The sequence below is a fragment of the Tamandua tetradactyla genome, chromosome 24, assembly GCF_023851605.1.
Source record: "Tamandua tetradactyla isolate mTamTet1 chromosome 24, mTamTet1.pri, whole genome shotgun sequence".
In the NCBI taxonomy this organism is placed as follows: Eukaryota; Metazoa; Chordata; class Mammalia; order Pilosa; family Myrmecophagidae; genus Tamandua; species Tamandua tetradactyla.
Genome location: NC_135350.1, coordinates 57,046,729 through 57,062,981, shown reverse-complemented (window position 1 = coordinate 57,062,981; position 16,253 = coordinate 57,046,729). Strand labels below are relative to the sequence as shown.

The following is a 16,253-nucleotide window of genomic DNA, read 5'->3' as shown; positions in this document are numbered from 1 at the left end:
TCAATTGTTCATTTATCCATTCTTTCAGTATATATATGTTTAATATTTAATAATTTAAGAAATCTCTTTGAAATAAGAAAGTGTGAGATAAGAAAAATAAGTCTCTCTTTAAAAATGAATTCAGTTTAAATTAGAAGAGCACCTGGAATCAAATCACTTAGACCTAAAAGGAAATTAAATTGACAGCCAGGTAAAGAACCTATTTGTTGACTAATCATCTAAGGCAAAGATGTCAAATGAGATTAAAGAAAATCATTCTCTTTCCTCTACCCTAGTGATACCTTTCTTCTAAACTCAATGCAAAGAGAACTTCTTTATTGTTGGTTTCCTTCCACAGTTTAAAGCTGAAGTTGCCTGACCTGAAAAGCCTCTTTGTCTGTGTTGGCATCAAGTTTTGTGAGGCATGACTTAAATAACCACAGGAAACCATAAAACATTTGCTAGTATTGGAGATGATACTTATTCATCCATTGTTGGAGGAAAACCTTAATTTTCCTGGCCTCAAAATTCCATGAGATAGTTTCATTGGAAAATCATTGCTGGCATCTTTTCTTGCATTTCACTCTTATCAGACTGATGAATTTGAGAGAAGGTAGTGAACATGGTCAGCTCAATATATTTTGGAACGTCTACCTCACAGTGGGGCAATGGGGAGGAGGGAGAGAGGAAAGAATTTGTCTCTGACTGCTATACTTAAAACTATGTGCCTGCCCCTATAGAGAAAACTTGAATTTATACAGTGATGAGGAATGGGGGTGGGGTATGACTTGTCTAATTTAAAACAAGGTTTCTAAACTTCAGCACTATTGACATTTTGAGCTGCATAATTCATAATGATCATACAACATCATTCAGGACAGCTTGTAGGACTGTCCTGTATGTTGCTGAACCATATTTAGCAGCACCCCTGCCTATCTAGTGCCAGAAGCCCCACCCTCACAACTGTGACAACCAAATATTTCTCCAGACATTGCCAAATGTCAGGGTGGAGGGCAGGGGTGGAGGGTGGGGAAAACTGTCGTCAGTTGAGAGCCAGTGATTTAGAAGAAGGAAAGCCTTTGTGGCTATATATTTTCATATGCAATTCAGCTCTCATCAATAATAAAACACTTTTATTCTCTATCTGTCTGATCACTATGCCCATCTTTGCTTTGTTTATCAAGTTGGAAATGGAAAGGGAACAGTATTAATATTTCTTCCCCAAACCCATACCTACATTAATTACCACAGATGCAATGAATTTAAGCTTTAAAATTTAGTTCCTCTTCTGTGGCTTAATTCTCTCATGCTCTAATAACTTCAGAAAATTTTCTGATATTGTAGACCAAGTCACAGACTGATACCTAACCTTTTTAACGGGCCTAAAAAAAAAAGTCTTTTTGACTGCTCTAAAACCTAAAACTGAAGACCTCTGTTTATTCTTTGACATTCTTCAAACCAGTTACTATCTGGTGAATGCTATATATATATATACTTTCTGATTATACTAGAGATCCTTTACATTTTCATATGCTCTTCAAAAAACAAAAACTAATGAACAAAACAAAACAAAGACACAACAGAAAAAGTAAATCCTTAAAGGCCCAGTTCAACTCCCAGCTTCCTGATGAAATACCGAACTAATGAACTTCTTCTTGAGCCTTTCAATTTTATAAACGTGGAAACTAAGCCCCAGGAAGAACCGATTTATGGACACAGAGCCAACCAGTAACAGATTTAGGACTCAAGCCTTGACTTCCCAAGACCCAATTTAATACTCTTTTCAAGACTTGAGCGACTATTGTGATTTCTCCCTTTTCTAAAATCTAATAGCATAATAGTACACAACTTTTTTTTAGCTTCTCACGGTGAATATAATTCACTATGAATGCAGTTCTGGGGTCTGGAGCACAGTAACGGAAGATATTACACAGTTTTCAAAAGACACTACAAATGCAGGAAAACTGCATTAAAAGATAGAAAAATTCAAAAAGAAATCAGCACTCACGATGTTCATCAGGGTGAGGAGGTAGTTCTGGACGTGCTCTCTGCCATGGAAACGGACCACCGAGTCATCCACGCCCAGCAGCACCTCGATGTTGTAATCGTTTTCCCCCGCGTGTCTGCGGCGCCTCGTGGTTCCATTCAGCTGCCGCTCCACGTCGCTGTAAACGGTGCCGAGATCATCCAGGCCTTCCAGGTCCGGCTCTGCAAAGAAACAAAAGGAACTCAGGCTTTAGGTCTCCCCAATGGGCCTTAGTATAACTTGTTTCACAAAAGAATCTCCAGGGTACCTGTCGCTATGATGACACTGAGATGCTGACTTTTCGTTTATTCCCTAAACGTATGATGAGAAAGACTTCATATAAATTCCACACAGACCAGCAACACTGAGCGGAAAATCATACCATTGTGCAGAGTGCCACACCACCACGCCAGACCCAAGAGTCCATACGGGCAAGCCTGGTTTAGTCTTCCTCCCAGCTGGACCTCCAGGGCAAAGCAAAGGCAGCGGAAGTGAAAAGCATGAGCTACTTAAGTAGTTACTAAATAAATGAAGATTACAACATAAAAATCATGTCAGCATATTTACAGTGGCTTATTCAAATAACTACAATCATGAGGAATAGAAATTGCATCACCTAAACCAAATAGCTCTCTTTTTGGTACCCTTAATTCAATTTAAAAGTCGAATTATAGAATCCAGCAAAACTTCCTGTAGGAATATGATTATCTATCACCATGTCTTTCTTTCTTTCTTTTGAGGATGATTTGTTAGTGAAGGCTGCTAGGGAAGAAGTAGATATACAAGACACCTAACATTGTAGAGCTCCACTTTTGTACTAGCCATTACCTTGAATGCAGTTCATTTCATATACTAATGGCAGTTCATTTCATATACTATCTGAGTCTGTCAGACACCACATTAAAAAGTTAGTCATAAAGCTACTTATATCTGAGGAAAAAAAGTAATTTTATTTTATGCAATTTATGGAATTTAAATTTTTTACCTTCCAAATGGACATAACTTTATATAAAGAGAGAGAGAGACAGTGACATTTTCAGGTTCTAAGACCTAGACTGTTTTCATATTACTATATTTTTGGTGAAGAAAAAGTTTTAGTGAATTAAAAATAAAATCTATCATTTGGATACTATAGTAAAAGAGATTATTCAAAACTGCCAGTATAAAAATTGAAAATATATTCATTTCCATTTCAAATATATAAAATTAGGAAAGAATTTCACTTTATAAACTGACTTGATGTCTAAAAAAACACAAACAAGTTTGACGGGACCACTTTTGACTCATGCTTTATATAGAAGTTTATTTAATGTTGTACTGGGGCCTGTAAACAGTTTAAATTCAGTGTCTGGCATTAATAAATAGGCATTTTCCTCTCCACCTTCTGTGGTTTTAGTAAAGTTGAGGGGAGAGGGGAAAAAAAGGTGTCTCTTGACTAGGGAGATTGATGATCGAGCCTACTCACATGAATTTAGAAGTAGTAGAAGTGCAGATCTCACCCACACCCTTTACACCTTTAAAAATTATATAGAAACACCAACACCCTCCCTATGAGTATGGGTATAAGCTGTGAATATGACTACTCAGGCTTGAAAACTATACTGTAATTCATTTTGACCCAAACCCAACTGATAGCTCATTAGCTGGGAATTTTCTCCTCAGTGGGGAATCACATTGGTTCCACAATACATAAATAGCTCTCACCACCATCCACATCAAACAGAAAGCTTTCCTCAAAAGTTGTTTTCAGGAGCTGTAATCCCTCATTGAGGGCAAGAGACTACACCTGCAGACAGCTTTACTATTCAACCTCAAGTCTTCTCACACCCCTGAGAATGTGAAATGTTGTGATAGCTAGGGTACAAATAGGAAATTCATACATGAGCTCTCAGTCCTAAAAATGGCTCTTTGGCAGAATTGTTAGAGACAACGGCCAATGGAAACATACTAGGAATATCATCATATCATTAAGTCTGATGCATGAATGAAGAAGGCTGATCACTCATTTTAGAAAGACAGTTCATTCTGCTCAATCACACCTCTGGCTTGACCTTTGCATCTTTCCTTAGATAGAGGGTTTTGTGGTGTGAGGAGAGAATTTCTCTTTGAGGAACCTGGAATGAAGGAAGGAAACCTTCGTCTTTCAAGCATTCATTGCCTTTATTAAATCATGAATACCTCTGTTTCTATTTTCCCCTCTGGTGTAATATTTTTGTTCCATTAGTCCTAAATTTTACAATGTCAAACATTTCAGGGAAAGGCAGTGGGATAGCTTCTGGTACATTTTACCTATGCATATCACTATTCATTACAGACAGTTCTAAGGCTGAAAAACATCATCACTCGTGAATTTTTCCTCAACAGGTCTACTGCATAATGGACAAGTGATTAGTAACATGGGCTTTGAAACTGGATATACCTGGCTTTAAAAACTGTCCATGTCGTATCCTAGCATTGTCGTTTTACTTGACATGCCTGACCAAGCCTCAGTTTCACCATCCATAAAATGGGATAATAATATCTATTTTTTTTGTATAGTGGCTGCCATGATATAAGTTAATAATTATATAAGAAAAATCCACAGTGGCTAAATATATGTATTTAGTATTTCTGCTTGTATTAGTTTGCCAGGACTGCTGCAACAAATATCATAGACTAGTTGGCCTAAATGACAGAAATTTATTATCTGACAGTTTTGGAAACTAGAAGTCCAAAATCGAGGTGGCGGTGGGATCATGCCTTCTCTATAGTCTGTGGTGCTCTGGTGGTGGCTTGCTGGCCATCTATAACTCAGTCTCTACTTCCGTCATGTGGCCATTGGTCTCATGTCTGTCTCTTACTATTATGCCCAAATTTCCTCTGATTTTAAGTACTTCAGTCATATTGAATTAAGGCCCACCCTAATCCAGTTTGATCTCACTTTAATAACGCCTTCAAAAAACCTATTAATAAATGGATTTACACCCACAGGAGCAGGGTTTGGAACATGACCATGTCTGCAGGAGATATGACTCAATCCATAACACTGCTACTAATACGATGGCAGTGATTTTCCCATTAAGAGAATCCTTCAATTTCTCAAAGCCCTCTGTATTTTGTTTGGTGAGTAACAAATCGTATAAAGTTATTTTAAAACAGAGGTGAAGAAAATATATGGAATTAGTGAAAAAAAATCTGAACTGCTGATAACTTCAGAAAGAATGAGGTTAATGAGATTTGTTACAGAGCATAAATGAGATACAGGGAGAGAAGAATCTACAATGTTTAATTTCAGTTAAAATTAGGACTAAACCCAATGAGATAAGTTGTTATCAGTTTGATGATCAAATCGAAATTAGAAAGCATTAGCTTATAGATGGCACTGATCTTCATTCAACACATATTTATTGAGTTCCCACGTACATGGGTTCTGAGAAAGTAAAAAAACTACCCTGTAAGAGCTAACCTTGGAACCCACACAGTTGTATTGAAATTGTGTTCAAATGGGAGCAGGATTTGTACTATGCAGCAAAAAACATTTATTTAGGCTGAATCACTCAGAATTACTAGATTTAGGGAGAGCTCGTCAGAGTACTAAAACATAACTTTTCGTAACAGTTCACACCTTTATAAAGTTTGCCCTCCTTGACAAAATCTTAACCACCTCTGTGCCTAATTCTACCATGATCCCCACTCCACCCACCCTAAGATATAATAATAAGAACAATTTAAGGGAATGTCATGCTAATCATGTCCAAACACATCTTTATCAGATATATTTATGGCTTAGAAAGACTGAAAAGAATCACATAGTATGTAACTCCTTACCAAAAGTTAGTGGTAAGAATTAATTTTTTGGAAATGTTTTGGCTGTATCCTTTTGGACACTCTTTAAGTTCCCAATTGCCAAATGTGAATTTACTATAAAAAGATAATTTAACTATAAAGCATAATTTAGTGGAATGAACTACTTGGGGGCCAATCAAGCCACAATGAATATGGTTATGTTTGGTATAAATACAGAATTTTTAATGTTAAATCAGAATTTTGAACTTACCAAACAAGAAAAGTAGAATATAACTTGTTTTACTCTTTATGAACACTTGGACTTAAAATATTTTCAGGATGGAGTATAGTATGTTTGTATGCTGTTCTAGTTTGCTAGCTGCTGGAATGCAATATACCAGAAACAGAATGGCTTTTCAAAGAGGGAATTTAATAAGTTGCTACTTTATGGTTCTAAGGCCAAGAAAATGTCCCAGTTAAAGCAAGTCTATAGAAATGTCCAATCTAAGGCATCCAGGGCAAGATATCTTGATTCAAGAAGGCCGATGAAGTTCAGGGTTTCTCTCTCAAGTTGAAGGGCACATGGTGAACACAGAGTTTCTCTCTCATCTGGAAAGGCACACAGTGAACACGGTCAGGGTTCCTCTCTCATCTGGAAGGGCATATGGCGAGTATGGCATCATCTGCTAGCTTCTTCTCCTGGCTTCCTGTTTCATGAAGCTCCCCAGGAGGCACGTTCCTTCTTCATCTCCAAAGGTCGCTGGCTGGTGGACTCTGCTTCTCGTGGCTATGTCGTTCTCTGCTCTCTCATTCTCCAAAATGTTTCCTCTTTTATAGAACTTCAGAAATTAATCAAGACCCACCCAAATGGGTGGAGATATGTCATCACCTAATCCAGTTTAACAACCACTCTTGATTAAATCACATCTCCAGGGAGATGATCTAATTACAATTTCAAACATACGGTATTGAACAGAAATAATTCTGCCTTCATGAAATGGGATTTTGATTAAAACATGGCTTTTCTAGGGGATATACATCCTTTCAAACCAGCACATATGCATAATCATATTTACAGAAAATCTAAGTGTAGGATTGATAAAATCATTCCCCACTCTGGAAGAAATTTCTAAGTCTAAAAAAGTTCTGAATTTGACACACACACTTGGGGTTTGAATGTAATCTTAAGCATACTGTGATAGATTTACTTACCCAATATCCATTCACCCCATCCTAAAAATCAGAATGTCAATTTTATTTGGGGGGGGGTAACAAGCATAGCTAAAAGTCATTCCCTAGCCTGTCTTTAAGCCAGGTATTACCCTGTGATTAAGGATGAGCCAATGAGATAAAAGCAGAAGTATTGCTTACATCTCATTGGCTTATAAAGAGGGCCTATATAGACTTAAATGTGGAGTTTCCAGGAAGGCTCCTTACTAGAAACTAATTCATCCTGGTAGAGTATCCCTTTGGCCCTTCCTTCCTAATGCCTGGAAGGTGGATGTGATGGCAGGAGCTCACAAAGTGACTGTGGAATGAAGGCATGTGCTGAGTATGGTGGAGTAGCTACAAAGAAGAAATCTGACTCCCTGATGACTGTGGAGCTGTTTTGCCTAGCTTCAGACTCTGTCACACATGAGGGATAAAACTATAATGCTTAGGCAGCTGTTGTTTTGGCTTTTTCTTTAATATATTACTGAATTTACTGAATCCAATTCTAACAGATGGGACATAGATGATATTTTCTTTTGTTTACTATAACCCTACTCCCAGTGGAAGTACATATTCATTTTAAAGATAATAAGTGGATGATAAAGTAAGATATGCTTCAAAAAAGTGTCCACAGCAGCTTTCTTTGTAGTGCCTCTACTTCAAAAACTATGGGATAATTAAACTCTTTTACAGATATAACAAACAATACAGAGTGAGTCTGTATGTAGAGATTTGGCAATCTCTGAGCAGAGTACTGTAATGAAAATTAAGTGACAGGAATACCACAGGCCAGATTTTCCAACAGTAGGTTGAAATCCTGAAATCAAAGCTAGAAATAGGTGTGAAATGCAACAAATGCCATCTGTTAACAATTTCAGAAGCAGAGAGCAGTTACCTTAAATAATTGGACAACATATTAGTATCATTCAACAGTGATTTTCCATTGACATCCTTTTTTAAAAATTAAAATTATCACTTCTAAACTGACACAGTCACAACTTTTCCTTGGATATGGGGGCACTATTCTACCAAGATATAAAATATTTCTGTGAAAAACAGCTGAGTCCTTCACTAAGTGGGAAATTCCATAATGATATTTCAAAGAACTATATTCAGGCCAATTTATGATGTCAATTTTGAAATTTCACTTACTGTTGCTTTTTTAAGACATTACCATTAAGTGAATATTAGTTTCCATGTTTTCTTTTTCCCAAAAATTCTAATTCTAAATATGTGTATGCATTTGTTTTCACAAATGTATTTGGCATTTTTTAAATTGAAACATGTTTATTTTTAAGTGGAAAAAACATTTTCAGGCCTTTAGTTTGTGATCAATAGCAAAATTTAAAAACAACAAACAAACAACGTCTAACTCCAACCCACAGAAACTATGACTTTCAATAAGAATCTCCTATATATCAGTTAGAATGCATTTAGTTATGAACAAAAGGAAACATGTCAGTTCACATTACAAGAAGTCCAGAGGTAGGGTGGTTCCTGGGTTGATCGGTTTATTAACAGATCTTCAGGGACTCAGTTCTCATCTTTCTGTATTCTGATATTTTTGGTATACAAGCTTTGTCTTCATATTAGAGCCCCTGGTCATTCAAAAATGGCTGTACCCATTCCAGCATTATCTCCAGGGACAAAAATTATGTCTTCCTGCCTGTATCTCTTAGGAAGAGACATAAATCTCTCCTATGAGACCTCTGGTAGATTTTAACCAAATATTTCACTTGCCATAAATGCCTCACCTACACATATAAAAACCATTCACAATTGAGAAGAACAGAACTCCATGTTTTTCTTACACCAGTTGGAAGTCAACCCCTGTGGCTGGGGCCATCCTCCTCTGAAGCACGTGTTTAGGAGAAGTGGGGCTTCAACAAAAATATTGAGGTTCTATTCAAAAAGATGAAGGGGGGGTTTGATATTTAAAAAAAAAAAAGGAGGAAATGGATGTTGTACAGGCAACTCACATTGCTGAATTCTTTCTTCTCATCCCCTAAGAATGGTCTTCACTAGCCTTTTTAATTCTACTTTAGCTTCCATTAATGCATTATATGTTTTCTTTCTCCAGCTGTAACCTGTTTGCTTAGAGATCACTTCTGCGTTCTCTGGGCCTCCTAATGTCTTCAAAAGGTACAGTCTTTCATTCCCATAATAGTGGCCCCTCATCATCATTGCTTGCTCAACTCCGTTCTACCATTTCTTGCATAAAGCACAAATATATTTGGGTGTGGGCTGGGTGACCATATAAAATACAGTATTCCCTGTCAAGTCATAATTTCAAAATAAAAAACACAGAATTTATTTTAGTATAAAAATGTCCTAAACATTGTAAAAATACACTAAAACACATTCATTGTTTATCTGAAATTCAAGTTTACTGGTAATTCTACATTTTTATTTAATTCTAGTAAATAAAATTCTAAGTGTAGGGGAACGATCCTTCTCCAGGCAGTCCATGTAATGACATGAATTTACCCCTCCCTGCCTTATTTCCTCATTCTCTCTACACTCAGCTATAAGAGAGGCACTGACCCAGTCCTAACAAAGTGATGCATTCTATTTTCTTGATCCTAGTAATTGGCCAATGGATCGGCAAATGATCCAGATAATGTCAATGAACTATAATACAGATTTTTTTTTTTTTTATTTAGAGCTAGCAGGAAAGAGGAGGTAGTTTTAATAAATTTGAAACTGGCAGAATATAACACAGCAGCAACTTGGGAATAGCATGGAGATAATTTTTCTTCTTTACTGCAAGAGGAATAAAACGGGACCTACTAATAGAGAGAGGAAATGATTTCCAATGATAACTGTGAGCCCCTGAACTCAGCCATTTCTGAACCTTTTAAATTTCATGAACCAATAAACTATCCACCATCTCCTTTTGTTCCCTTTTTTCTTTTTTCTTTTGCTTAAAACAGTTTGATATGGTTTTCTGATACTTGAAACTAAACCCTGATTAATAAAGCCCTCTATCCCCTTTCTGCCATCACCATCATTTGTCATTTTTCGTTCCTATTCTTGTTTACTAAACTGTTCTTAGGCTATACAGACTTTGAAAAGAACAATATATTCTCTTTTGTCTCCAACATCCTTTATTTTGTTCCCTCTATTAAATTTTAAATGAAGGGTTTCTTTGCTAGTGATGTGCTTCCTAGTTTATTTTGTCTGTTGCTTTTATTCAACTAAAATCAAAGTTAATATTATAAAATGGCACATTTTCTAATTTTCATATTTTACTACTGTATACATTTGATAACATTTGAATTAACATTTCTCCTCCTCATTCCTAAATTATATTCTCTCACATTTATTGCTTCTGTAACTGGACTCTACATGGACTCTAAATCAAGGAGGTAATATAAGGGTAGTGGAGGAAGTCACTACACCAATTTACAGACTATACTCTAGCAATCTAAGATTGCTAAAAGTTGAAGTTTTCTAAGGAAGCTTAATTGCATAGAGGGGAGAAAGGGTTCCATTTTGCAGCTACCAGTTTCAAACTCATGTTATTTCTATCAGTCCAAGTTGTCTGCAATATGCTACTTCATTCAGAGTAGAAAATTGCTTTTCCTTAAACTTCCCCCAAACTTTCTGAGTATATTAAATTTTTATCCAAAGACATACAGAATGATTGATAAAAACTGAATAAAAAATTGTAGCCAAATTATGCATTTATTTATTTACTATTTATTTTTTCACATAAATATTTGTAGAACCTAGACGTGAAAACTGGCATTGTTGCAAGCACTGAGAATGCAGCAATGCACAAGGCAGGCATAGTCCTCGTCGAACTTACATGCCAGTTGAGGATAGTGATAAGAACTATGAAGCAAGGTAAGAATAATAAAAATGGATGAGGGGAGTGAGTGAGATAAGGTGAAGCAAGGTAAGAATTAAGAATATTGAAACAGGATCCAGGAAGGATGAGGGACAAGGTAAGGTAGGCACAATTTTAGATATAGCAGTCAAAGAAGGCAGAGAATGGACAGAGACTGATCACAGGGATGGAGTGAGTGATATGGATGCCAATGTTACATTTACATGAAATATATGTAAACTTCTTAACACCTAATAAGAATGTTCATTTTTATATTATAAATCTCTCCGAATGAGATTATAAGTTAGTACACAAAGAAAATGAGAATCGGTTCAGGAGCGTAGTAGGCAGACTTTCTAAAATGGCCTCCCAAAGACACTGGACCTCAGTCCCCAGCACCTGTCAATATGAAGAGATATCACTCTTATGTTTGTATGCTGTTATGCAGCACAGTTGACCTTAAGATGGGGACATCATCTCAGTGGCCCTGATCTAATCAAATGACCCTTAAAAACAGAAAGCTCTTTCTAGCTGGTGTCAGAAGGAAAAATTCAGAAAAATGGAAGCCACAAAAAGGATTTAGCCTGCTGTTGCAGGCTTTGAAGATGGAGAAGAGAGAGTCTTCTGGGGCATGATCTCAATCCAACAACACAAGAAACTGAATTATGCTAACAATCTGAATAAGCCTGGAGACCGATTCTCCCAGACACTCCAGATGAGTCCAACCTGGCTGACACCTTGATTTCAACATTGTGGAACCCTAAGCATAGAACTGAGGCCAGCCCACTTGGATTTCCAACCCACAGAAGTTTAAGCTAATAAAAATGGGTATTGTATTAAGCTGCTAAGCTTCTGATTATTTGTTACCCAAAAACAGATAAAATAAAATAGAGCTTCAGCTCTGCTATGATACAGCTACATTATTTTGGGAAAGGTGTCTAACTTATTTGAGCCTTAGTTTCATTATCTGCAAATTGAATGTGCTGCACTATACGATCATTAAAATCCTCTTCCTGCCTAAATTTCCATAATTAACAACTAAGCATAATTTTACCATTTTAAATTATTAAAGATAATTATTATAATTATGGCATTAAAATCATATATTATTGACAATGCTTATAATTTATTTGATGCCATATTCTTGGTCAAGATACAGTCTACAGTTAAAACAGATATTATACATGGAAAAATGTCCTACACTTTAAGAGAACCTACATTACAATATAAAAAAACTTCATAACAATGTAGAAGTCTAGTAATTCGTTGTAATAAGAGCTAATATCATTCATCATTGAAAGAACAGGAAAGAGTGTCCATAAAGTCTGAAAATACAGGCATATGTGTATACATATATATTTGTATATATATATGTGCCTTATATATATACACACACACACATAACATTGTCAAGGTATCTTCAGTTTCTTCTCTGTTATCTGTGTTCCAGATTTTGTATACTATCTGAATAAAGGTGACATTTAGACTAAGTAGTTACATATCCACAGCACAGACATAAAGTTTATATTAACTGATTAAAAATTCACCTTATGCCTTTTTGCTGTGATGCAATAGCATTTTACTAAAATTTGGGTGCTACCTGCAATAAAATCTTACTAAAGCAGAGTCCCAAACACATGGAATTTACAAATGTGCATTATCATAGTGTCATGGTCAGGTTCATGCATCAACTTGGCCAGGTGGTGGTGCCCAGTTGTTTTGTCGGGCAAGTGCTGGCCTGTCTGTTGCTGTAAGGACATTTCATAGACTTAAATCATGACCACACTGGCGGCATTTGCAATCAGCTAAGGGGAGTGTCTTCTGCAATAAGTGATGCTTAATCTAGTCAACAGAAGGCTTTTAAGGAGGATTCAGAAGAGACAATCACTCTTCCTATTTTAGCCAGCCAGCCTCTCCTAAGAGTTCACTGAGGACCTTCATTGGAGCAGCCAGCTCGTGGCCTGCCTTACAGACTTCGGACTCTACATCCCCATGATTATGTGAGACAACTTTTATAAATTTTACATTTACAGATATCTCCTGTTGATTCTGTTAGAGAGCCCTAGCTAATATACATAGTATTCAACTTTTACAGCTGTTATTCTACATTTTTTAACCTAAAGCACTTCAGCTCAATTGAATAATACCAATCATACAATTTGGACTCATACTTAAATGGAGGATCAACTTTTATAATTATACCCCATGTATTTTATATATTTAAGCTGTAGCAACTATTACAAATTTGAGACAAATTTATGACAGAACAATATTTGCTATCAAATACTATAAAGGAATAGTTTAATTCTGTATGTATAAACAATATTATTCAAGTTAAATTTAACAGAAATGCATCTTTTGCATTAAAAAGTTGAACCATTTATAAAGTGAGTTTCCACCAAAGACGCTAAATAAAACTGTTCTTACTCCAAGGTATAAAATATGCCAGAGGAAAGAAACATTGTTACATTTTTATTTTACCTATATAAATTCAAATTTATAACACATTCTCCTAGAAAGTGTAGATTATATGGAAACAAAAATCATTTTTTATGTATCATTCATATTGCTAACAGTTTGAACATAGGTTTTACTGTTTTAATGTTTTTGTCTACTAATTCTAACATTTTTGTCAGTTTTGACTGATTTTTCTCATCGTTACGGGTCGCATTTTTCCTGCTTCTTTGCATGCTTGATAATTTTGTATTGGTTTGTGGATTTTACCTTTGTTGGATGATGGATATATCTGTATTCCCATAGATATCCTTGAACTTTGCTGTGGGATGTAGTTATATCATCGAAAGCAGTTTCTTCCTCTCGGGTCTTGCTTATAATACTTATTAAGCATTACTGGAGCAGTGCTAGAGCTGATTACTCACCACTATGGAGGCAAGACCCCTCTGGGTAGTATACTGAACATGCTATGAATCATGAAATTTTCTAGTCTGACTGGTAGTTACAGGCACTATTCCCAGCCCCAGGCAAGCACAGGGCACTGCTACCTGTAGTCATTTCAGGTGATTCCTTCCCCAGCATCACATAGTTTCCTTAAATGTATGGTCTGATCAGAACTTAGCTGAATGCCAAAAGGGAACCTCTATAGATCTTTGGAGCTCTATCACTGTACCCATTTCCTCTTTTATATTTGGTCCTGGGAAGTTTCCCATCTTCATCTCCCCAGACTCTTAACACTGGCTTCTCAACTGGAGTCTGCTGGTGGCAGCTTAAGTTTCCAAGTTAAGATTCAAGTTAAGTTGAGATTCAGACTGGAAATCCTCAAGACCATAACCTGAGGAAATCCTGGGACTCAGCTTATTTGTTTTTGCTTCTCAAGGATCACTAGCTTCATTATCTCATATTCAATGTCTTGTAAACTGCTGTTTCATATATTTTGCCCATTTCTGATTCTTTAAAGTAGGAGGGTAAATCCAGTTTCAGTTACTCTATCTTGGCCAGAAGCAAAAATTCATTTAATTTGGTTTTGCTAAGAATTTATGGTCGCTTAGAAGTCTGAATTTACACGCATGCTGCTTTGTAACATGACTTTGGATTAGTCATTTAGCTTTCCCTAAATGACTTTCTATACACATTTAATTAAAAATCGTACTTTTATGACATATTAAACTTCCTAGACTGTGTTCTTGCAACACATAGTATCACATGCAAGAGAAAGCATTTTAAAGTTGAGCAGCATTTAGTAAATCTCTAAAGAAAAAGTTATATTCATCTTTTTCATAAAAGAATGTGAACGTCTTTGTTTATTAAAGCTGGCTGAGCCAAAAGGTACTGTTAATGTGTTTACAGAAAAAAAAAACACCTTCCAACAGTAGCCAAAGAAAAGCTTGCTATTTGGCACAAACGTGGAGAGTATTCAAAAATTAAAACCCTCGCAAACATTGGTATCAACTTACAGTGCAAAGAACATGGTGTTTGAATAGTCACTAAAATATGTTTTGCACTTAGTTATTTTAGAAAATTACAAACTAGGTTTTAAAAAATCATATTTAGATGGTAGAAAATTGGGATAAGTTTCAGGAAGTCAAATTACAAAGGTGAAGGCAAGAAAGAAATTCTGTAAGTCAAGGTTCATTATGGGTCATTCCTTAAACTCAACAGCAAAAGCAAGAATAAATGCAACACAACTGCTCATTCAAGAAAGAGTCATTTGAGGTACATTAAGGAAAGTCAAACAATGCTAATTAATGAGATACTGGGGCCTATTAGATCTCAATTCATCTCTCGATGTTTTAAAATTTCTTTTTTCATATTTAGTTCAAGAAATCAAAAAAAATTGTGTACAATTTAAATTTAAGGAATGACATATTCAATAGGTTAATATGGATGAAGTGAGTACATTTTGCTCATGGCTGTCATGAAAATTGCTACTGATATCTGCTCCAAATATCAGAAGGAAAACTTAGACTACAGGTAGCAAGTCTATTTCTGAGTGAGTATATGATTTCATATTTCAACTCATTCAATAGCTGTAAAGATCTTTAATAGATTTATAAAGAAAAGATCTCACACATGGAAATGTTAGAATTACTAGAAAAGGCTCATAGCTACCCTTTCTCCTGCCCTACCCTTCCTTCCTCTCCTCCCTTTTTGCTTTCATTTCTCCCTATTTCTTTCCATTCCATGCTCCTTTCACTCCCTTGGTTCTGTTTCTTTCTTTCCCTCCTTTCTATTTTCTTCCATCCATCTATTTCCAAATATTTCTTGGGCATCTTTTCAGCATAGAGCCTGATCTAGCTTCTAGGAACAAAAAGTGAGTAAACCAGTGCCTGTCATTGGGGAGTTCAAAGCTTAGTTGGGAAGCAGGATAATTAAACAGATACTTAAATAAAAGATAAGTCCATAATTGAGGATAATTAAAAAGATACTTAAATAAAAGATAAGCCCATAACTGGGGAAGAACCAACTTACTATGAGAGAAGGATCTAAAAATGTTTCAACAGCGAAGGCTACATCTGAGCTAGATTTTAAAAGATGCACAGATGGCAGACAAGTGGAGAAATAGGGAAAGTCATTCTGGAAAATGAGTACACGTTCAGAAGTTCTGAAAAGTCTTTTCCCTTATTAAGTTCTAGTACAATTAACTTGTTGAAAGAACAGAACTTCAATTAGAATGGAGCAAATAGTTAAGTTAGGATTTGTATTGAGAGATGTAGTTTTTAAGGGAGGTTGAAGCAAGCTCATGAAGAATTTTAAATATTTTAGACAGGCTATGGGTGGATCTTCTTGGGATAGCTCTGTGCTATGCCTGATATCCGACATAAATATCTATGATGCATTCTTTCACTCTCAAATTTGTCCTAGTCTGAGCAATAAATTAAATGGTCACCCTTTTTATAGGTCTTCCAATCTTAGCATGCGACTCCAAGAATGCAGGGCTGAATCTATACAATTCTTTTATGTGTAATTTGTTTTCATTGATTA

At 35.9% G+C, this 16,253-nt stretch overlaps 1 protein-coding gene across 2 annotated transcripts in view; it reads right to left on the bottom strand.

Moving 5' to 3' along the window:
* Positions 1 to 16,253, bottom strand: part of ADAMTS3 (ADAM metallopeptidase with thrombospondin type 1 motif 3) — a 277,466-nt gene that overhangs the window by 87,731 nt on the left and 173,482 nt on the right. For both annotated transcript variants that reach the window (XM_077143205.1, XM_077143206.1), the window contains exon 5: positions 1,988 to 2,187. In XM_077143205.1, coding sequence (XP_076999320.1) covers positions 1,988 to 2,187 — 200 coding nt within the window. The remainder of the gene's footprint in view (positions 1 to 1,987; positions 2,188 to 16,253) is intronic.